Source organism: Borostomias antarcticus (genome assembly GCF_949987555.1).
Source record: "Borostomias antarcticus genome assembly, chromosome: 26".
NCBI lineage: Eukaryota > Metazoa > Chordata > Actinopteri > Stomiiformes > Stomiidae > Borostomias > Borostomias antarcticus.
This window is the reverse complement of record NC_140259.1, coordinates 7,680,600-7,702,118: the sequence shown is the minus strand read 5'-3', so window position 1 is coordinate 7,702,118 and position 21,519 is coordinate 7,680,600. Positions and strand designations below refer to the sequence as shown.

Sequence of the window (21,519 nt, the reverse complement as noted above, 5' to 3'; positions counted from 1 at the left end):
CAAATGCAGATTCGCCCTCTGGTGGCGGTTTGAGGATTTGCATTTTAGACTGGCTGCTGGTAGTGCATGGAGGAATAAAAAAAATAAATAAAAAAAAAACAGCTAGGCGTTCCTGTCAATTATACTGGCTCATTAACATATATTGACTTTATATCAATTCCAAACAATATATATGATATATATGATAACTGTTCAATTAACTGTTTCATTAACATAATTCATCTCTGCTAGATGAAACGTTATTAAACATTGTTTTTTTGGTGTGTTTTTGTTAAAATATCAGTTATATATTGGGGGGGGGGGACATTTTGGGCATATCTGAACATTGGGAGATTGAGACTTGTCCCCCTCAATGTATATGGTGACTACGGCCCTGGCTAGATCACATTTAAACATACTGTAGATGATAATATCAAACATCAGTTCACTGAACCCTCTCTGCTTCTCTGCACCATGATCCGTGCACACCTGCTGGTTCGCTCTCCTCTCACCAGATGGGTCACATTCCACTGTTACCATGGAGGCATGACCACCTGACATGGGAGAGGAAACGGCATGACAACCTGACATGGGAGAGGAAACCGGATGTTTCTAAAAAATAAATAAATAAATAAAAGTGTAAGGGGATAAATTTAAAATAAATAAAGCCAACCAGTCCACATTTGTTTTGACGCCTGTCCAGATCAATAGCTCGCTGTCCTAGTTTGCAGGAACACAAATATTGTGAGATGATCCCCACGTGAGGTGAGTCAGTAGAGGGAAGGGCAAGTGGCCTGTTGAACACCAGCGACAATAGGGTGTTGACATTCAAACGATTCACTCCGTTTAACCTAAGAAATACTCCGACAACAACGTCACACAGGATCACATTCAAATATCCTCTATGCAAATGGTTGAGGAATGAGGAGAAACCAGAGAGAGAACAGCCCTGCACGTTTCTCTTATTCACTCTCCACCCAGTCCCTCCCTCGCCTAACCTGTAATTCCCGTCTGCACCTGGGAGACAGGGTGAGGGCTAACCCTTCAGTCCGCTGCCAGCTCCGACAGAGAAGAGCGTAGGGGAAGCACCTTGAAGACAGGGTGAGGGCTAACCCTTCAGTCCGCTGCCAGCTCCGACAGAGAAGAGCGTAGGGGAAGCACCTGGGAGACAGGGTGAGGGCTAACCCTTCAGTCCGCTTCCAGCTCCGACAGAGAAGAGCGTAGGGGAAGCACCTGGGAGACAGGGTGAGGGCTAACCCTTCAGTCCGCTGCCAGCTCCGACAGAGAAGAGCGTAGGGGAAGCACCTGGGAGACAGGGTGAGGGCTAACCCTTCAGTCCGCCCTCAGCTCCGACAGAGAAGAGCGTAGGGGAATCCTAGGAGGAAGACACCTGGGAGAGAGGGTGAGGACTAACCCTTCAGTCCGCCGTCAGCTCCGACAGAGCAGAGCGTAGGGGAAGACTAGGAGGGTAGAGGCCATGGAGGAGGACATCGAGGAGCTGATCCAGGGTCTGGAGTACATCCCGGGCCACTTCCATCTGGACCTCAACCTGAACTGTGAGCCCGGCGGGCCTGCGGAGCTGAGACGCCGGGCCACTCGCCTGAGGCAGGACAGCCTGCGGGCCGAGCTGGAGGCGGAGTCCGTGTATCTTCAGTACGCCGTCCGTAATCTCCTGGGCCTGCTGGCCTTCCACCTGGACCAGTTGGAGCAGGCGGAGGAGACCTTCAGGAACATCTGCAAGGAGGATCCAGGGAACCTCAACGCCTGGGCCAACCTGGGCTACGTCTACGACCGCCTCAAGCGGGAGCTGGACGCGGGGGAGTGTGTGGAGAAGGTCTCCCAGCTGATGGGCCTGGAGGCCGGGGAGGTGGGTCAAGCCGAGTCCAGGCTTCTGGCAGCCCGGTGCCTGGCGGAGCAGGCCTTCGCTCACCCGTATGACGTGGAGCTGGATAGAGAGGAGGCTCTGAGAGAGAGACTGACCGCTGCGCTCGGACTGTACAACAGAGCCCTGGACTATGGACGGCAGCTGGTGAGGTCTCATGTTAACGGGGGTGTCATTTCCTGCCCACTGTATTGATCTGAGGGGAGATAACAAAGTACTTTTTGTTTTCAGATACCTACAGAGGAAAAAAGAGGCTGGTATTTCAAGATGGCAACAATATATATGAGGTAGTTAAGAAATGTGTACTACATACTGCTGTATCGATTTGTTCAGTGTTGGGCATTCAACAGATTATGTCAGCTAGCTGTCGAGTTAGAGGAATGGTGTTCAGCTAATCGTTAATTATCTGCCTGTAGGCTGGATTGTATAGTAAAGAACAGGGAAGACTCGGAGTACTCAAGACTGTCTCACTACAACAAGGGTCTAAAGCTGCTCGCGGAGACCTTGAAGTCAGAAAACACACATCACAAAGGTATGCTTAAACAAACGAACGTCCGCGCTCCTTCTTCCTGTTATGACTCTGATCGGTTAGTAAGCATTGTTCCACCTCTCTCTCACCCACAGCCCTCGCCTGGTGTTATGTGGGTATCATGCTGGAGAGGAAGGAGGAGTTCTCCACTGTGCCCATGTCTGTGCATGACGGTGGCTTTTCCGGTTCAGACCCCCTGTCCTGCTATGGAACTGTACGTATACACAAAAAAGGGGGCACATTTCAGTTATTAATTTTATGATTTACATAATGGAGGGGATTCTTTCAGCTGATAGTGAAGAGATAATGTCTGCATCCTGGACGCACAAAGATATATACATTTTTGCGCCAGAATGGCGTTACAACATATGAGTACATTGTCTATAATATAAATCACTGACCGCTCCACCAGGCCATAAAGCTAGCCAAGGACGACGCCTTCATCTTGAACCGCCTGGCAAAGGTGTTCTTCCTATTGAGTAAACATGAGATGGCCACCGGGATCTGTAACATGGCTCTCAATGTGCTGCCCGATGCTGAGCTCAACTGGCAGGCCTACTGCACCCGCGCCAAGGTAAACCCAACATGTCATCAATGAACCAAATGTATTGAGCCATCATGAGGTGTAGCAGTGGTAACGAGACGTTGGTAGAGCGGGTCGTTCAGTGATCGAAGGGTCAGTGGTTCGAATCCCGGCTCCGACTGTCCAGATGTCGAAGTGTCCTTGAGCAAGACGCCTAACCCCAAATTGCTCCCAATGAGCAGGTTAGCACCTTAAATGGCAGCTACCGCCATTGGTGTGTGAATGTGTGTGTGAATGGGTGAATGAGAGGCCATTGTGAAGCGCTTTGAGTGCCGCTAAGGTGGAAAAGCGCTATATAAGTGCAGTCCATTTACCATTTAACGAATGATAAATGCTGAGGTAGAAAGTAATGGATGTGCTACCGGTCGCCTCAGATCAATGTGACAGCCTATGTGAGGGACCTGGAGAGAGCCAAGCAGGGTCAGGCTGGAGTCCCCGACAGACAGAACCTGTGTGCGGCCAAGGCCGACCTGGAGAAGGTGCTGAGCGTGCGGCCCTGTCTACGCACACACCTGGAGATGGGACAGGTAGGAGGAACTGGAGGGGACAAGTAAGGACAGCTTGTGAAGCTAAAATAGGTGATTCAGAAGAAGGTGTGGTTCCTTTACATAGGATAGTTCCTATAACAAGTGAGTAACATAAAGCAGGTAGTCAGTGTTGTGTAACCTTTGGGAGTTGCCTTCTCCCCACCTCAACCTGTTATAGAGCTTTGTGTGACACAGCTGGGTCATGGAGTACATGCTAATTACAGTAGGCATGTGGTAATTTTCAACAGTTTACTCAAAATGTTACAAGTACATGACGTTGCTGTAATATGCATGAACTGACCCTTGTGTGTTCGGTATCAGGCTGAATTTAATAATAGTAATAGTGATGTGTGAGCGTTCTACAATAAATGCTTCTATATGAACATTCCCTTGTTTGAACGTGTACACACAACACAAGCCTTGAATAAATAAGTCTTGTTGTATGTACTGTACGTCCATACAGGTGTATTACTACATGGGTGTGGACGCCCTGCAGGAGAGCCTGCTGGTGGATGAGGGAGCTGTCAACAGTGCCCTGGTGAGCTTGGCCAAGGCCATGCAGTATGACCTGGGAGACGGCCTGTCTGACCTCCATCTCCTCAGGGGGCGTTGCCTCCTCCTGAAGGGGGAGGAGCAGAACGCCGCGGACTGCTTCAAGCGGGCCCTCGAGCTGGAACGGCCGGGCAGTAGGGACACTTCGGCCCTGCGCTGCCTCCTGGAGGCCCTCCTGTTCCAGTTCACCCAGAGCGGCCCCGACCCCGGCCCCGCCATCACAGAGCTGGAGGTGTGGGTGCGGCGGGCTGAGGAGAAGTACCAGGAGGATGTGGTGCAGGCCGAGCTGAAGTGTCTGTGTCGGACACATATGGCCGAAGTGACGGAGCTCTCCAGGGCTCTGATTAAGAGCGGTAGACTGGACCTGGTGAGGAGACTGCTGGACACAGTGCAGCCCAACCGGCCGTCCAGGAAGAGACTAGCACTGGCCAGATCTGTGTGCCTGTGAGGAGGGACTCGATCTCCACAGAGGAGGGATACAATCAAAAGCATATTCATTAATGGCCTTCATAAACAGTATTGCTTCCTCTTTATTTGCTTTCAAGAGTTTTCCTCAAAGATCTGACCATTTTAGGTATTTCTTGCACAAAAAAAGCCTTTAACTTTAATTTAATCTGTCCTGCTTTCTTGTCGTTCTGGAAATAAATATTCTACAAAAAGTAAAGACTATTGCATTTTTTCGTTTTGATGCAGCATAGAACACATGGCTAAATGTTCTTTTGTGTCCTGTTCGGTGAAAAAAGGGTCCCAATGTCATTGCATGCATGTAAACTGTTTTGAAATAAATATTAATAATATTTAAATTAAGGGCTGAGGTCATTGTTGGAGACTTTGATGGAGCAAATCACTGTATGAGTGTCTACTAATGGTATGTCCATGAGTAATAGGTCGTTTATAAATGTTTATAAAGTATACATAGTGCCCGCTTTAGATCAACCTTTGCAAAACATCTGATGAGAGGTCATACCGCTCTGTCCCAACCTGCTCACTCTATTCTCCAGGGACTGTCCATCCAGACAGCGGGGTAACCATTTACTGACGTTTAGGCTACTGTCACACTTTGGGAAAGTGCATTACAGGGCATGACCATCACTGACTAACTAACACTTCACTGCTATATCTACCAAGGTGATTCACAAGTAGTAGTGCTTAGGTGAACCTCTGCTGCCACCTACTGGACATTGTTGAGAAAACACATAACCCAACCATAGCATATAGTACAGGCTAACTGCATTTCCAATTTAAAGAGTGATAAACATTATCTAACTAAAGCTGGCTACATAAAATACCATTTGTAAATTGAATAGAGGTTTGCGAATGTGTTAAAATGTGTAGCCTATGTTTAACAGTAGTACGGAGTTGTAGAGTGAAAATGTGTTTTGATATGGATTCAAGTAAATAAAAATAAAAAGAAGATATTTTCCAAAACTGTAGTTTAACAAGATTATATAGAATTAAATTCAAATTAAATAATATTCAAGCCAATATCGAAAGGGCTCATCCAGACAAATGATGCATTCCGATACAGCCTGTCTTCCCCTCATTGCTTGTCCTCACCAGTCCCTCCGCGTTGATTGGCTAAGAGCAGTGCACCAATCACCACCCCGCTCTGTGTCAACATCAGCGAAGAGGTGGGAGAGGATGAAATCTAACCTGGTGGTAGCTGCTAACGAGCTAGCGTCGTGTTCAAATCAAGGTAGCTGCTAGCCTGCTGGCGTCTTTTTCAGATTTGGCACTGGTCAGCTGGTCAAGCAAGGTCGGACACATCGAGGAGTGTTACTGGATCCGGAGACGAGTGAGTGACTGTGTGATCGTGTGATTGTGACTGTGTGATTGCTGCTGGTAGATGGCTGGTTGAGCACCTCCTTGTTAGCTGGCCAAACTGATGAGTTACCGGTAGCTTTGTTCCCTCTAGAGGTAAATTAGCGGTAGCTTGATTTTGGACATCCCAAGTGCAGCAAACAAGAAGCATTTGAACCTCGAAATAGATGATGTATTGTATGGGATTGTATGGGATTGTATGGGAGACTTCAGTAGCCAGCCTCGATTGAACCCTGCCAGTCGTGCACCCATGGGGTCGTGACTGACCAGTGAACTGGACACAGCCTGACAATAGAAGACCTGTGATCGTGTCCCCTAATCCCCTGTCGTGGAAATTGTTTGACAGATTTTTAATAGCTCTCTCCACTGATATTTTGGGCGACCACCAGTCTCAAGTCCTGGACGAGGCATGCAAAACCCACTGCAAAACATTGCTGGATAGACTGCTTCTGCTTCAGTAGACTTCCTCTATCAGGGTGTCCTTGATTTATACTTGTGAACCTCCCCACAGGATGGAGAATGAGGACAGCGGTGGCCTGCGGTTAAGGGGCAGAGTCCTACCCAAGATGCCCACCTTCCCCGGGCTGGACGGCTTGGTAGGCAGCAATGAAGAGGACCAGTGCAACACCGATAACCACATAACCAGTAATGGTGAGAGATTAAGCCCATTTTCTCTTGTGTGTTCCCAGTTGAAGTTTGCATCGGTGTATTATCAACCTTTAATTTATTTATTTACCTTTATTTAACCAGGAAAAGGGGGGTCTCATTGAGATTAAAAATCAATTTTACAAGAGGGTCCTGGCCAAGACAGGCCGCAGCATAGAGACACAGATTCAAAACATAAAACAATAACAACTTACAAAATAAACAAGGAAAGATAGTTTACAACATTCATCATCACTCAACATCTGCAGCCAGATAACTTCTACATTTTTATATTTGCGTTCGCCGCTTCATTGAAACAAAGGGGCAATACATCATTGGCAGGAGACAACATGTGTACTGTGCACTGCACTCTGACCTTCCGTCTATCACAAGATTGGTTGTGAAATTGATTCGTTTCCTCACACCGACAATGTGTCACACGGGAAGGAGTCCAATAAAGGGTGTGCAAGCCTGCACAGTCATGTGACTGTGGGGGTAGATTCCTCAGACAAGTCCCCAGTCAAACCTCACCCACCATGACCTGATTTGATATCTGTGGGTGTTGAGTCATCCAGGCCCATCCTTAGCACCCTCTCCTAACACCGTGTCCTCACTACACACGACGCGAGCGAGCGTCAGCGACAAAATGCGTTCCATTGCTTTGTTTTCTGTTGTTATATCCTGACAACGTTTTAACATATAACGTTATGTCCTAACAACTGCCCTTTTGACGCTCGCCCTGTTCCTATTTTCCTCCTGTCGCTCGCGTTGACAGGCGTTCGTTCTTTAACTATCTTCAGTTGGGAGTATAGACAAATGACGTAACGGAACAGGAAATTTAACGGTTTCAGTTAGGACAGCAAGCATTCGATGTCGCGTTCTGCTGCTCGCGTCGCAAGCAGTTAGGACACGGTGTTAGACAATTGTAGAGAGCTGAAGGGATTGTTTAGGTAAAGACCTCCATCTTGCTGCAGTAGCAGCTTTCTAATCACTTCAGATAGGACAATGTACACAGAAACATGTCAATTCCCAGGCACTGCCTGTCCACAATTGAACCTCTCATATACACATTACAGAGAGCTTAGATGAGATTTCTCTAGCTGACATGTTACAGTAGTTCATTTCAAGGCCAGTTGGCTGTGAGTCATGAATGACAGAGAAGTGACTTGTCCTGCTACGCTCCCATGTCAGTAACGATAGAATCCTTCGTATGACACTAAAAGTTGTTTGTTGTTGTTTTGTTGTCTCAGTCTAGAATCCTAACCTACTGTAATAGGATCTAGGATCCTAATGAAATATAAATGGACTGCACTTATACTTTATCCAACACCTTACAATGAAGGCCTCTCACCCATTCACACACGCTTACACACTTTCGCACACCAATGGCGGCAGCTGCCATGCAAGGCAGCTTGCCCAAGGACACTTTGACATGTCATCAGGAGGAGCCGGGATTCGAACCGCCAACCCTACGAGCATTGGACGACCCGATCTACCTCCTCAACTAATACATACAATATTTATGTACCGCTTTTCAGTAACCCAAAGTAGCCTACATATGGCTGACAGCCAATCTATAGGCTAATCGTTAACTCTGCTTCCTTATCCTTAAATGACCTCATGGGAGGTCAGGGCGGGTCCACCTGCTGTGTTTAAACAGCCTTCCATGCAAACATTGATGTCATTGTTGTGGTGTGGTAATATTTACACTGTGGTAATATTTACACTGTATCAGGAGAATCCACCTGGCGCCTTAACCTGGCAACTCATCTGGTTGGTTATGGTGGTGTAATTTTTGTGTTTTGAAACCAGGTAGGTAGGATATTTGCATACTCGTTTTGTTAGAGAAACAAAATGATTTTATGCTCACTAGGAGTGCGTCTTCTGTGTGTGTTTCTCATTAGGAGTGCTTCTGTGTGTGTGGTTCTCATCAGGAGTGCTTCTGTGTGTGTGTGGTTCTCATTAGAAGTGCTTCTGTGTGTGTGTGGTTCTCATTAGGAGTGCTTCTGTGTGTGTGTGTGGTTCTCATCAGGAGTGCTTCTGTGTGTGTGGTTCTCATCAGGAGTGCTTCTTCTGTGTGTGTGTGGTTCTCATTAGGAGTGCTTCTGTGTGTGTGGTTCTCATTAGGAGTGCTTCTGTGTGTGTGTGGTTCTCATTAGGAGTGCTTCTGTGTGTGTGTGGTTCTGATTAGGAGTGCTTCTTCTGTGTGTGTGGTTCTCATTAGGAGTGCTGCTTCTGTGTGTTTCAGGGAAGATAGAAGTGGAGCAGCTGATCAGCAGGAAGCTGCATCTTAAACGGAAAGCTGAGGTTGGTGGGACCATCAGAGACCAACATGTATAATATATGATAAACACATTACCAAATTGATTTAGCATGTGCGGTGCCCTTTAAGATTTCTTTGAAAAAACAAGCTCCTATTTCCATAACATGTTTAGAGGTGAACAGGGCTTTACTGGTTGTTGTGCTGTGTTTAGCCATCATCACGACAGCTTAGAGGTCTAACTAGTCCTTGGAGTTTCCATTATATTCTATATTATAATATTATTCACTCACTCATCCAGTCATCCTTTCATCCACTCCCTCCCTCGCTCTTCTGCTTGTCTGCGCGTGTTCTGTAGCACCTGAAACTGGATCTGATGCGCCGGTTCGAGGGTCAGGTCAGCGATTTCATGGACAGTCTGATCGAGGAGTCAGCCAGTCTGGAGCCCGCGCCCGTGCCTGCCGCCTTCTCTCCCCCTCTCTCAGACGAGGAGAGAGCCAAACTCGGGTACGACTGGCCCGACACACGCGCCTCACACGGCTGTATTCCGAATGCTAGGGCTCCGCCCTTTGAAGCGAACATCGGGGGCCACGCCCACCTCCGCCATATTGAAGGGTGTTTCCAATCTGAACGGTCCAAAAGTACTCCCTTCGAAGGCGCCCTTCGTAACGGTCAAGCGATGGTCACTTTTGCTTCCTTCGCTACCACAACTCTTTGCGAAACAAATATGTACTAGAGATGTAACTGTGTGAAAATTTCATACGATTATAGTGACCAGAATTATCACGGTTATCAGTATTATCGCGGTATTGTAAAATGTGCTGAAAATTTTCTAAAACTACCGATACACACTTAAATAATATATTTTTATACGTTTTATATTGAAAACCACAACCAAAATGAACAGCACTATGCACTTTTTTTTGCATTAACATTAAAATAATGCGTCTGAGACTTGCTAGCTTTGGTTGATGCTGGACAGTATTTACAGTGAGTTTTTAAAAAGCATGATTTTAATGATACAATTATCACGATAAATTGAATCAAACTGAATCACGGTTTATCATTATAGCGGTTATCGTTACAACCCTGTACACTGTCTGATTGTGATATCTTCCACTTTAGTGACATCCATGATCTTGCTAACACCATGTCCATGTCTGTCCTCACCATGTCCCATGTCTGTCCTCCAGGCTGTCGTCCCTCAGGCCGTCCCAGGGCCAGGACAAGCAGTTTGTAATCCGCAGGTCCTTACTGGAGTGAGTCATGGAACAGACTTAGAGAATAAGAATCTCTGTGACTCCTCTCAGAGAACATTCCACAGCCAGCTCCGTCGTAAAGAACAGCTGTTTAGTATGTGAGGGTGTGGGAGAGTTAGCGTGTTCTCTCGTAGTAAAGAACAGCTGTCTAGTGTGTGAGGGTGTGGAAGAGTTAGCGTGTTCTCTCCTAGTAAAGAACAGCTGTCTAGTATGTGAGGGTGTGGAAGAGTTAGCGTGTTCTCTCGTAGTAAAGAACAGCTGTCTAGTATGTGAGGGTGTGGAAGAGTTAGCGTGTTCTCTCGTAGTAAAGAACAGCTGTGTAGTGTGCGAGGGTGTGGGAGAGTTAGCGTGTTCTCTCGTAGTAAAGAACAGCTGTCTAGTGTGTGAGGGTGTGGAAGAGTTAGCATGTTCTCTCGTAGTAAAGAACAGCTGTTTAGTATGTGAGGGTGTGGGAGAGTTAGCGTGTTCTCTCGTAGTAAAGAACAGCTGTCTAGTGTGTGAGGGTGTGGGAGAGTTAGCGTGTTCTCTCGTAGTAAAGAACAGCTGTCTAGTGTGTGAGGGTGTGGAAGAGTTAGCGTGTTCTCTCCTAGTAAAGAACAGCTGTCTAGTATGTGAGGGTGTGGAAGAGTTAGCGTGTTCTCTCGTAGTAAAGAACAGCGGTCTAGTGTGTGAGGGTGTGGAAGAGTTAGCGTGTGTTCTCGTAGTAAAGAACAGTTCTCTAGTATGTGAGGGTGTGGAAGAGTTAGCGTGTTCTCTCGTAGTAAAGAACAGCTGTCTAGTATGTGAGGGTGTGGAAGAGTTAGCGTGTTCTCGTAGTAAAGAACAGCTGTGTAGTGTGTGAGGGTGTGGAAGAGTTAGCGTGTTCTCTCATAGTAAAGAACAGTTCTCTAGTATGTGAGGGTGTGGAAGAGTTAGCATGTTCTCTCGTAGTAAAGAACAGTTCTCTAGTATGTGAGGGTGTGGAAGAGTTAGCGTGTTCTCTCGTAGTAAAGAACAGTTCTCTAGTATGTGAGGGTGTGGAAGAGTTAGCGTGTTCTCTCGTAGTAAAGAACAGTTCTCTAGTATGTGAGGGTGTGGAAGAGTTAGCATGTTCTCTCGTAGTAAAGAACAGTTCTCTAGTATGTGAGGGTGTGGAAGAGTTAGCGTGTTCTCTCGTAGTAAAGAACAGTTCTCTAGTATGTGAGGGTGTGGAAGAGTTAGCATGTTCTCTCGTAGTAAAGAACAGTTCTCTAGTATGTGAGGGTGTGGAAGAGTTAGCGTGTTCTCTCGTAGTAAAGAACAGTTCTCTAGTATGTGAGGGTGTGGAAGAGTTAGCGTGTTCTCTCGTAGTAAAGAACAGTTCTCTAGTATGTGAGGGTGTGGAAGAGTTAGCGTGTTCTCTCGTAGTAAAGAACAGTTCTCTAGTATGTGAGGGTGTGGAAGAGTTAGCGTGTTCTCTCGTGTCCCTTACCAGTATTTTAGTCTCGTGTCTCGCGTGTCCCTTGTCCTGTCTCTGACGGTAGGACTGTGTTCTTGTGTGGCTGTGTAACAGTGAGCTGTTCGAGGTGAACCACATCAGGACCATCTACCACATGTTCATCGCCCTGCTCATCCTCTTCATCCTCAGCACTCTGGTTGTGGACTTCATCGACGAGGGCAGGTGAGGTCAAAGGTCAACCCTTTAGGGGGTCTCTGTACTGTATATTGTTGCACAGCATCCTTTAAAGGGGAAGGCTCTTTTTCGACAACCTGGACCTTATTTACGGCATATTATAAGACGTTTGACTCACCGAGATCACTTTGGTGTAATTCGGAGGCCTGTAGAAGAAATTTAAAATCCAGCGCGAGCCAAGTATATCCATGTAATGGCGGCGGACGGGGCACCGAGATTGCAGCTTCTAAAAAATGTATTTCAAAGCACTGGTGTACAGATTCATCACCATCCTGTCCTTTATCATCCTCATCCTCCTCTTCGTCCTCCTCCTCTCCCTCGTCCTCCTCTTCATCCTTCTCTCCTCCCCCCTCTTCCTCAGGCTGGTGCTGGACTTCGACCTGCTGGTCTACGCGTTCGGACAGTTCCCCCTGGTGGTGTCCACGTGGATGTGCATGTTCCTGTCCGTGCTGGTGGTTCCCTACGCGCTGTTCCAGCTGTGGGCCTCCCAGTACCCGGGCCCGGGCCGGGCCAGCCTGCGGAGCCTGCTGCTGGGCTCGCTCTTCCTCCTGTACCAGGGCCTGGGTCTCGGCTTCCTCCCCACATACGTGGTCCTCAGGAACAACCTGCCCCCCGCCTCCTGCTTCATCATCATCCTGGAGCAGGTAGGAGGTTAGCCTAGCGTAGCTTAGCCTAGCATAGCTTAGCCTAGCATAGCTTAGTCCTAGCCTAGAATAGCGTAGCTTAGCACAGCATAGTTTAGTCCTAGCTTAGCTTAGCACAGCATAGTTAAGTCCTAGCTTAGCTTAGTACAGCATAGTTTAGCCCTAGCTTAGTTTAGCACAGCATAGTTTAGTCCTAGCTTAGCTTAGCACAGCATAGTTTAGTCCTAGCTTAGCTTAGTACAGCATAGTTTAGTCCTAGCCTAGTCTCTCATAGCCAGACCTATCTCCACACTTCGTTTACGCTGTGCCAGCGCCGGAGACAGGTCCGACTGGACATATTACCATTCTGCAATAGGGGGGGGGGGGGGAACGCAGTATTTCTTTAAACCAATCACAGTCGTCTTGGGCGGAGCCAGCCCCGGACGCAGCGACGGCGCTCTTGCGAAATGGTCTGGATCGAATCTGATTGGTGCCGAGAGAATCTCTCGCCCCGAATCAGATTGATTTGCGTCGCCTCTGATTGGGCAGTGTGATGACGAATGACGAGGTTTATTGCCAAAACCTACATCCGTTGAGTCAGACTAATCCTAGCCTGACCTATCGTCTGTGCATAGCATAGTTAAGTGCTAGCCTAGCCTAACCGGGTTCAGTCTAGCCTTGCCAGAACTGCTATCATACCTGGGTTGGACAGTGAGTCAGATAGTGTGTGTGTGTGTGTGTGTGTGTGTGTGTGTGTGTGTGTGTGTGTGTGTGTGTGTGTGTGTGTGTGTGTGTGTGTGTGTGGCCTCCTCCAGGTGCGTCTGATGATGAAAGCCCACTCCTACATCAGAGAGAACGTCCCTAGAGTCCTGGCCTCCGATAAAGACAAGAATGGTACCTTAACTATATCACTCTTGCTCACACATGTTCTGCTCTGTCATTCTGTCTCTCTCTCTTTCTGTCCCTCTCTTTCTGTGTCTGTCTCTCTTTCTGTGTCTGTCTCTCTCTTTCTGTGTCTGTCTCTCTTTCTGTCTCTCTCTTTCTGTGTCTGTCTCTCTTTCTGTGTCTGTCTCTCTTTCTTTCCCTCTCTTTCTGTGTCTGTCTCTCTTTCTGTCTCTCTTTCTGTGTCTGTCTCTCTTTCTGTGTCTGTCTCTCTTTCTGTCTCTCTCTTTCTGTGTCTGTCTCTCTTACTGTCTCTCTCTTTCTGTGTCTGTCTCTCTTTCTGTCTCTCTCTTTCTGTGTCTGTCTCTCTTTCTGTCTCTCTCTTTCTGTGTCTGTCTCTCTTTCTGTCTCTCTTTCTGTGTCTATCTCTCTTTCTGTCTCTCTCTTTCTGTGTCTCTCTCTTTCTGTCTCTCTCTTCCTGTGTCTGTCTCTCTTTCTGCCTCTCTAACTGTCAGTATCTGTGTTGAGGTTCCCTGTGTTCCCCTCCACAGGCCCAGTCACCCCTCAGATCACTCAGTACCTCTACTTCCTGTTTGCCCCCACCCTTATCTACAGGGACACGTACCCCAGGTAAACAGCCACAGGTCAAGGGTCACGTTTCTCATGCGATGGGTGATGTCCGTGCTGTTTTGAGTACGGGGCGAGGGGGGGGGGAGGCTGAGGGTGCGTGTAACAGCAGTCAAGACCGTCTTTGTCTCCCTCTCTGCAGAAACCCAGTGATCAGGTGGAGTTATGTGGCCTCAAATTTACTACAGGTAACGTTCTGTCAAATGTACTACTGGTAGCCTTCTGTCAAACCCACATATCTGGTGGACGTGGTCGAAGAACGAGGATGAGAAAATCCCTCCGGAAATACCTGACCTAACGAGGTTCTGCTTGACACTCAGGATCTCTCTCTCTCTCTCTCTCTCTCTCTCTCTCCCTCCCTCCCTCCCTCCCTCCCTCTCTCTCTCTCTCCCTCCATCTCTCTCCTTCCCTCTCCCTCCCTCCCTCCCTCTCTCTCTCTCTCCCTCCATCTCTCTCCTTCCCTCCCTCCCTCCCTCCCTCCCTCTCTCTCTCTCTCTCTCCCTCCATCTCTCTCCTTCCCTCTCCCTCCCTCTCCCTCTCTCTCTCCCTCCCTCCCTCCCTCTCTCCAGGTGCTAGGGTGTTTGTTCTATGCGTACTACGTGTTCGTGCGTCTGTGCATCCCCCAGTTCCGCAGCATCAGCCTGCAGCTGTTTGACCTGAGGGCCATGGTCCTGTGTGTGTTCAACTCCATCCTGCCAGGTACCCTGACCCCTGACCCCTAACCCTAACCCCACACCACAGCCCCTAACCCTAACCCCACACTACTGCCCCTAACCCTAACCCCACACCCCAGCGCCTAACCCCACACCACAGCGCCTAACCCTAACCCCACACCACAGCCCCTAACCCCACACTACAGCCCCTAACCCCACACCACAGCCCCTAACCCCACACCACAGCGCCTAACCCCACACCACAGCGCCTAACCCTAACCCCACACCACAGCCCCTAACCCCACACTACAGCCCCTAACCCCACACCACAGCCCCTAACCCCACACCACAGCCCCTAACCCCACACTACAGCCCCTAACCCCACACTACAGCCCCTAACCCCACACCACAGCCCCTAACCCCACACCACAGCGCCTAACCCCACACCACAGCCCCTAACCCCACACCACAGCCCCTAACCCCACACCACAGCGCCTAACCCCACACCACAGCGCCTAACCCCACACCACAGCCCCTAACCCCACACCACAGCGCCTAACCCTAACCCCACACCACAGCGCCTAACCCTAACCCTAACCCTAACCCCACACACATACCAGCATGCGAGGAGGCAGCAGTTGAGGGGGCTGTGTTTGTTCAGGAGCCTGAAGCCGCTGACACACCAAGCCGATAATCAGCCGTCGTGAACGTCCTTGAGTGTCGAAGGCTCGAGTCGGGGCGGGGTCTATATAAGCGCTATATAAGTGCAGTCCATTTACCATTTACCATTGTGTATTTCGTCCGATTTCTCCTCATCTTCTGTTCTAACACAAGAAGCCAGGGCTAATAACGACAGCGCTAATCAAACCTCTTTTATTTACACAAATTAGTCGACATTCTCAGAGATGACCGTCTATGCTGAGCGAGAGTGCTGTATTCGTAGCTAAACAAACGCTGCGTCGTTTACATTTTATACATCCGGTGGTCTTCTGTGTCCCCTCGATGATACAGACTACTGCCACCTGGTGGTGTGGAGTTATTTCATCTCACGCAAGCGCAGAAACGTACGCACTCGTCGGCTGCTGGCTGTCGTCCGCTCGGCGTGTTCAAGGGAAACTTGTCGGCCGTGAAACAGGTGACGGGAGGTCACGCAAGGCCACACAGCAGCTGTCGGCGGCGGCGCTAGCTCTTTGATGTCGGTTTGGTGCGTCGGGGCGTTTATAGCAGGGGGGGGGGGGTACAGGGGCGGCATACCTTCTAGCAGAGGGCAGGATCTGGAAGCAGGTGTTGAGTCGAGTCTCTGGCGATCTTACTCGCGTTCTTAGCCCCGCCCTCTGGTCGTGGAGCCGCCGGAGAGTTGAGCGCCGCGCCCTGCAGAGCCTGGATGGAAGGGGGATCACCCTCCGCAGTTTAATGACCGTTGACCTGTGGTCCTCATTCTCTTTTTCTCTCTCTTTGGTTCTTTATCTCTGGTTCTCTCTCTCTCTCTCGCTCCCCCTCTCTCTGTCTGTCTCTCTTGCTCCCTCTCTCTCCCTCTCTCTCTCCATCTGCCTCCACCTCTCTCCCTTTCTCTCTCTCTCTCTCTCTCTCTCTCTCTCTCTCTCGCTCTCCCTCTCCCTCTCCCTCTCCCTCTCCCTCTCCCTCTCCCTCTCCCTCTCCCTCTCCCTCTCCCTCTCTCTCCCTCTCCCTCTCCCTCTCCCTCTCCCTCTCCCTCTCCCTCTCCCTCTCCCTCTCCCTCTCTCCCTCCCTCTCTCTCTCTCTCTCTCTCTCTCTCTCTCTCTCTCTCTCTCTCTCTCTCTCTCTCCTCTAGGAGTGTTGGTTCTGTTCCTGGCCTTCTTTGCCTTCCTCCATTGCTGGCTCAATGCCTTCGCTGAGATGCTGTGCTTCGCTGACAGGATGTTTTACAAGGTACCGACAGACACGTACAATACTGATGCATAATCAGACTACACGTTAGTCACGATCTGTTACAGTAATAGACCTTTCCAACCTGTAAATCACTTGGAGAATAATAACCAATAAGGTTGCCCGATTTCTTACGACCGTGCCCCTTGCGACAGCGCCGCCATGATGTCCCACAAACAAAGCTTGTCTTGCGTTTTTTTGTTCGTAGATTAGACATTAGTTTGAAGAAAATTGTACTAAGATGCACTTAGGGAACGTGCAGTAACGACCAGAGAGACGACAGAAACCTAAAACAAAGTTAGAAAAATGTTTAAAGTTTGTGAAAGGCCCCAGACACAGTTGAATGTTAAGACAACTTTGCTCCTAGCCCATCAGTTCACTTCTCATATCTAGCAGCTACATGCTATCGCAGCTAGCCGCCTGAATAGGAAAGGTCTATTAACTTATTCAATGCCAACATTTAAACTTAATGCAAGTAAACCTGACACATCGAATGCATTTGCCTTTCACAGGATTGGTGGAATTCAACATCTTTCGCCAATTATTACCGCACCTGGAACGTGGTGGTCCATGATTGGCTGTACTATTACGTTTACCGGGACTTCCTGTGGGTGAGTGCTGTTTCATTGGTGTGCTTTCACCACAATTAGGCATATTATTGCAAAGATTCTGATGGTCTGCTTGTCCTCTCTCTCTCTCTCTCTCTCTCTCTCTCTCTCTCTCTCCATCTGCCTCCACTTCTCTCCCTTTCTCTCTCTCTTTCTCTCTCTCTCGCTCCCCCTCTCTCTATCTGTCTCTCTTGCTCCCTCTCTCTCCCTCTCTCTCTCCCTCTCTCCATCTGCCTCCACCTCTCCCGTTCTCTCTTTCTCTCTCTCTCGCTCCCCCTCTCTCTCTCTCTCTCTCTCTCTTCCTCTCCTCCCTCTTCCTCTTCCTCTCCTCTCCTCTATGTCAGATGTCCCGGAAGCGTTTTCGCACGGCGGCCATGTTGCTAGTGTTCACCATGTCGGCGGTGGTCCATGAGTACATCCTGGCCATCTGCTTCGGCTTCTTCTACCCCGTCCTCTTCTGCCTCTTCATGTGCTTCGGAAGTAAGTCCAGCACCTTCTGAAAGAGCGTCAACACAAGTTGCTCTTATCTGGACATTGTTGCTCGGAGGGCAGTAAGGTTTTAGAGACCTTGAACAAACACAGAATTTAAGAATTTCATCCAAATAATATCAACGGAAGTGTGACTGGGCCACTTTAAACATGTCAAGCTGCTGTAGAAGGATCTTCATTGAACTTCCATTTAGTCCAGCATCAACCAGGAGCAGGAGTTTAAGGGCCTCTCTCCCCTGTTCCCTTCCTCCCTCCCTCTCTCCCCTCCTCTCCTGCTCCCTCTCCTGTCACCCCCCTCTCCCCTCATCTCCTCTCCCCTCATCTCCTCTCCCCTCCCCTCCTCTCCTCATCCCGCCTCTCCTCATCCCTCCCCTCCTCTCCCATCCTCTCCTCAACCCTCCCCTCCTCTCCATTCCTCTCCTCATCCCTCCCCTCCTCTCCCATTCTCTCCTCATCCCTCCCCTCCTCTCCTCATCCCTCCTCTCCCTCTCCTCAACCCTCCCCTCCTCTCCCACCCTCTCCTCATCCCTCCCCTGCTCTCCCTCCCCTCCTCATCCCTCCCCTCCTCTCCCTCCCCTCCGCATCCCTCCCCTCCTCTCCTCATCCCTCCTGTCCCTCCCCTCCTCTCCTCATCCCTCCTCCCCTCCTCATCCCTCCCCTCCTCTCCCCTCCTCTCCTCATCCCTCCTCCCAGTGATGTTCAACTTCATCCTGCATGACCGTAGGAAAGGCCCCATCTGGAACGTGATCATGTGGACGGCTCTGTTCCTGGGTCAGGGGGTCATCCTCTGTCTGTACTCCCAGGAATGGTATGCCCAGCGCTACTGCCCCCTGCTGGAGGTAAACGCAAACAACACCCACACCCTGCTATTTAGAACCCGAGGATAAGATTATATTTATACAATTTGCCCGAGAATAAGGAAATGTTTATTCAGTATGTCCAAGGATAAGGATATGTTTATGCAGTATACCCAAGGATAAGGTTATGTTTATACAGTATACCCAAGGATAAGGTTATGTTTATACAGGATGCCCAAGGATAGGGTTGTGTTTACACTAGATGCCGAAGGATAAGGTTATGTTGAGGTTTCCTGGTATTGTTTACATGACTGAACAGGATATGACATCATGAGGTCCATCCTGTCACCTACATTGTATTTACAATACAGTCATTTAGCTGACGCTTTTAACCAAAGCGACTTACAATAATTGCATTTAACGTATGAAAAGCCAATGTACTAGTACTCGCCAGAACTCACAAGTGCTTCTCCTTTCTAAAACAAGTGACTGAGAGCATAGTCTAGTGCTGAAAGTCAAGTGCAAGAATAGCAAACTATAAATATAATAGGTGCTTAAGAGGGAGGATCGTTGTAGTACTTCTTGAAGAGGTGAGTTTTGAGCCTGCGACGAAAGATGGGCAGCGACTCTGCTGTCCTGACGTCAGTGGGCAGTTCGTTCCACCACTGCGGGGCCGCGACAGAGAAGAGCTGTGACCGTGTCCATCGACCGCAGGGGCCTCGGGGCAAACGGTCACCCTGAGGTAGCAGAGCATAGGTCGGGGGGGGGGGGGGGGGTAGGGTTTGACCATGGCCTGGAGGTAGGACATTAAGGACACATAACCATGGAGCAGAGCAGTCCCTGAAGCACCTCTGCTACAGTACAGTGGTGTTTGTGTTTGTGTGTGTGTGTGTGTGTGTGTGTGTGTGTGCGTGCGTGTGTGCGTGTGTGTGTGCGCGTGTGTGTGTGTTTCAGCCCTCCTTCCTGGACCTGCTGAAGCCTCGCTCCTGGAGCTGTCACCTGCAGAGAAACCCCGGCTTCTGAACCCCGATAGGCTCCGACCTCATAGCCCCGCCTCCGCGGGAGTGGCCTGACCACAGCACTGACCAATCACAGAGGGGATGAATGTGGGACCAGGAAGTGGTCCTGTTACCATCAAGCCTTTCATTTTTGTCCTTTTACTTTCCGTATCATTTTATTGCACTAAACCCAGTATCCAGCTGGTGTTCTCTGAGAGTTCATGTATGTTTGACAGAATGAACAGTGAAGAGTTCATGTATGTTTGACAGAATGAACAGTGAAGAGTTCATGGATGTTTGACAGAATGAACAGTGAGAGTTCATGTATGTTTGACAGAATGAACAGTGAAGAGTTCATGTATGTTTGACAGAATGAACAGTGAAGAGTTCATGTATGTTTGACAGAATGAACATTGAGAGTTCATGTATGTTTGACAGAATGAACGGTGAAGAGTTCATGTATGTTTGACAGAATGAACAGTGAAGAGTTCATGTATGTTTGACAGAATGAACAGTGAGAGTTCATGTATGTTTGACAGAACGAACAGTGAAGAGTTCATGTATGTTTGACAGAATGAACAGTGAAGAGTTCATGTATGTTTGACAGAATGAACAGTGAAGAGTTCATGTATGTTTGACAGAATGAACAGTGAGAAGTGCCCAAACTGCCTGGTCTCCGTGATGTCATATTCACCAAGATGCCTTAATGACTATCCCACTGCCAGCCAGGTTGACATTGTGCCAATAGAAATGTTTCTTTTCATTTATATTTATTTGTCCCATATGAGGCTGTTCATTGTGCCAATATGATATTGATATATATCCCTGAGATGGCAGCTTAACCCAAATACCAGATCACCTCTCCACAGATGGGCAGTAATTCAAGCTGTCTGTCTACTTCACGTTTAAGCACAGTTTTTCCACAAAGTGATACATGCTGCTCATAGTTTTCAGGACTCAAGAATCTTTACATGAACTCACTGTTTGATTGAATAAAATGACTCTTTATTCTCAGTGACTGAACACTCCATAATGACCACAGGCCAATCTGGATTCAAAGCAATACAAGTCCAGTCATTTCACGTGTCTGAGTATCGTATTTCCACAAGATACTGTCAGACAAACAGGAAGTAGACAAGTGTCTGACACTATGAAATGTGTGAGATTACTCATACATTGTTTCTGGAACAACAATGCGATTGCTACTGTATGAGGTTACTGTATGACTATGAATGTAATTAACGATGTGTGCAGACTTACATGCAACCACACTTCTGAAAGGATTCCATTTTATGCCATTTTAGGATATAATAAATGGAAGAAATATATGTATATTTAGTTAAAACAATTGAGAGCTCTACCAATCAGTGATTCCACAGGTTAGGGGTAGGGGTGGTGTTTTGCTGCAGCTGGCTGCTTGTGTGTTACTGGTAATCAGCTTGACTGGTATGATACTTATACAGTGCAAACATGTATGTCACTTTGGCAGGCTCAATTTGTAAGGTACTGAACAATGGTAAAATACTGTGTATTTACATTAATATTTACCTGCACTTTTGAACTACCCTGCATTATGATATTATTCAGTGTCGCCTGTTGTACACAAGGTCAGCTTGGCAGGAATAATCGTATTCCTGAAGCTCCAGACAATGATTTTGATATTAAATGTTTATTTTTGGGGAGAGATGTCAATATTTTTTCGCTACTCAGTCAGGAAATGCTGTTTAGGTTTTCGACAGCAGGTGGCGCTGTTTCCTCAGAGTTCGTCTGCTTGTTTGTCCTCCGCCTGGATTCCCTGTGTGTAAATGTGCAGCCTTAAATTACAACAAACAAATTGGTATATAAGCTATTTTACTGATGTAGTTTACTAAAGCTGTTAACATGTATGAAAAAAAGTATAGATTGTGAGTTTTGTCGAATTAAATAGTACTATTTTGAACATAGTTTACTTAATTACGTTACTCTATTTTTCTGGAGATCTATGCTAAAATATTTATATGGACATGGGTGTTAGAATCAGGTACTATATTTTTCATTTTCTTTCATATTTGGTTGTCTTAAAAACTCCATGTGGGGTCTTTTTAAAGACAGATTATATTTAAATTCTGATCATTCAAGGGTTAGGTTGTGTGACATATTTCAATCTGTAAATGCACATGGTGGTTTCTGATAAACATTACAAGAAATTGTGAATCATGACATGTACAAAGAATAAAGATTGAAATATAAAATGTATATATTGTCACTAC

General features: G+C 47.9%; 2 protein-coding genes across 2 annotated transcripts; both read left to right on the top strand.

Annotated features, from left to right (window-relative positions):
• Positions 1 to 1,456: 1,456 nt before the first annotated feature.
• Positions 1,457 to 4,500, top strand: ttc22 (tetratricopeptide repeat domain 22; the record flags this gene model as incomplete). Its single annotated transcript, XM_084459111.1, has 7 exons — positions 1,457 to 2,008; positions 2,093 to 2,148; positions 2,278 to 2,393; positions 2,486 to 2,604; positions 2,803 to 2,964; positions 3,348 to 3,500; positions 3,964 to 4,500. 7 exons carry the CDS (start codon positions 1,457 to 1,459, stop codon positions 4,498 to 4,500), a joined length of 1,695 nt encoding a protein of 564 aa, XP_084315237.1.
• Positions 4,501 to 6,385: 1,885 nt separating this feature from the next.
• soat1 (sterol O-acyltransferase 1) lies at positions 6,386 to 19,545 on the top strand (the record flags this gene model as incomplete). The annotated part of the gene is made up of 15 exons (XM_084459110.1): positions 6,386 to 6,524; positions 8,767 to 8,825; positions 9,137 to 9,285; positions 9,972 to 10,037; positions 11,569 to 11,676; positions 12,050 to 12,332; positions 13,127 to 13,205; positions 13,745 to 13,823; positions 13,963 to 14,008; positions 14,390 to 14,519; positions 16,284 to 16,381; positions 16,891 to 16,989; positions 17,331 to 17,466; positions 18,169 to 18,314; positions 19,227 to 19,545. The coding sequence occupies 15 exons, from the start codon at positions 6,386 to 6,388 to the stop codon at positions 19,293 to 19,295; spliced, it is 1,686 nt and encodes a 561-aa protein (XP_084315236.1). The 3' UTR covers positions 19,296 to 19,545.
• Between the last annotated feature and the right edge of the window lie 1,974 nt (positions 19,546 to 21,519).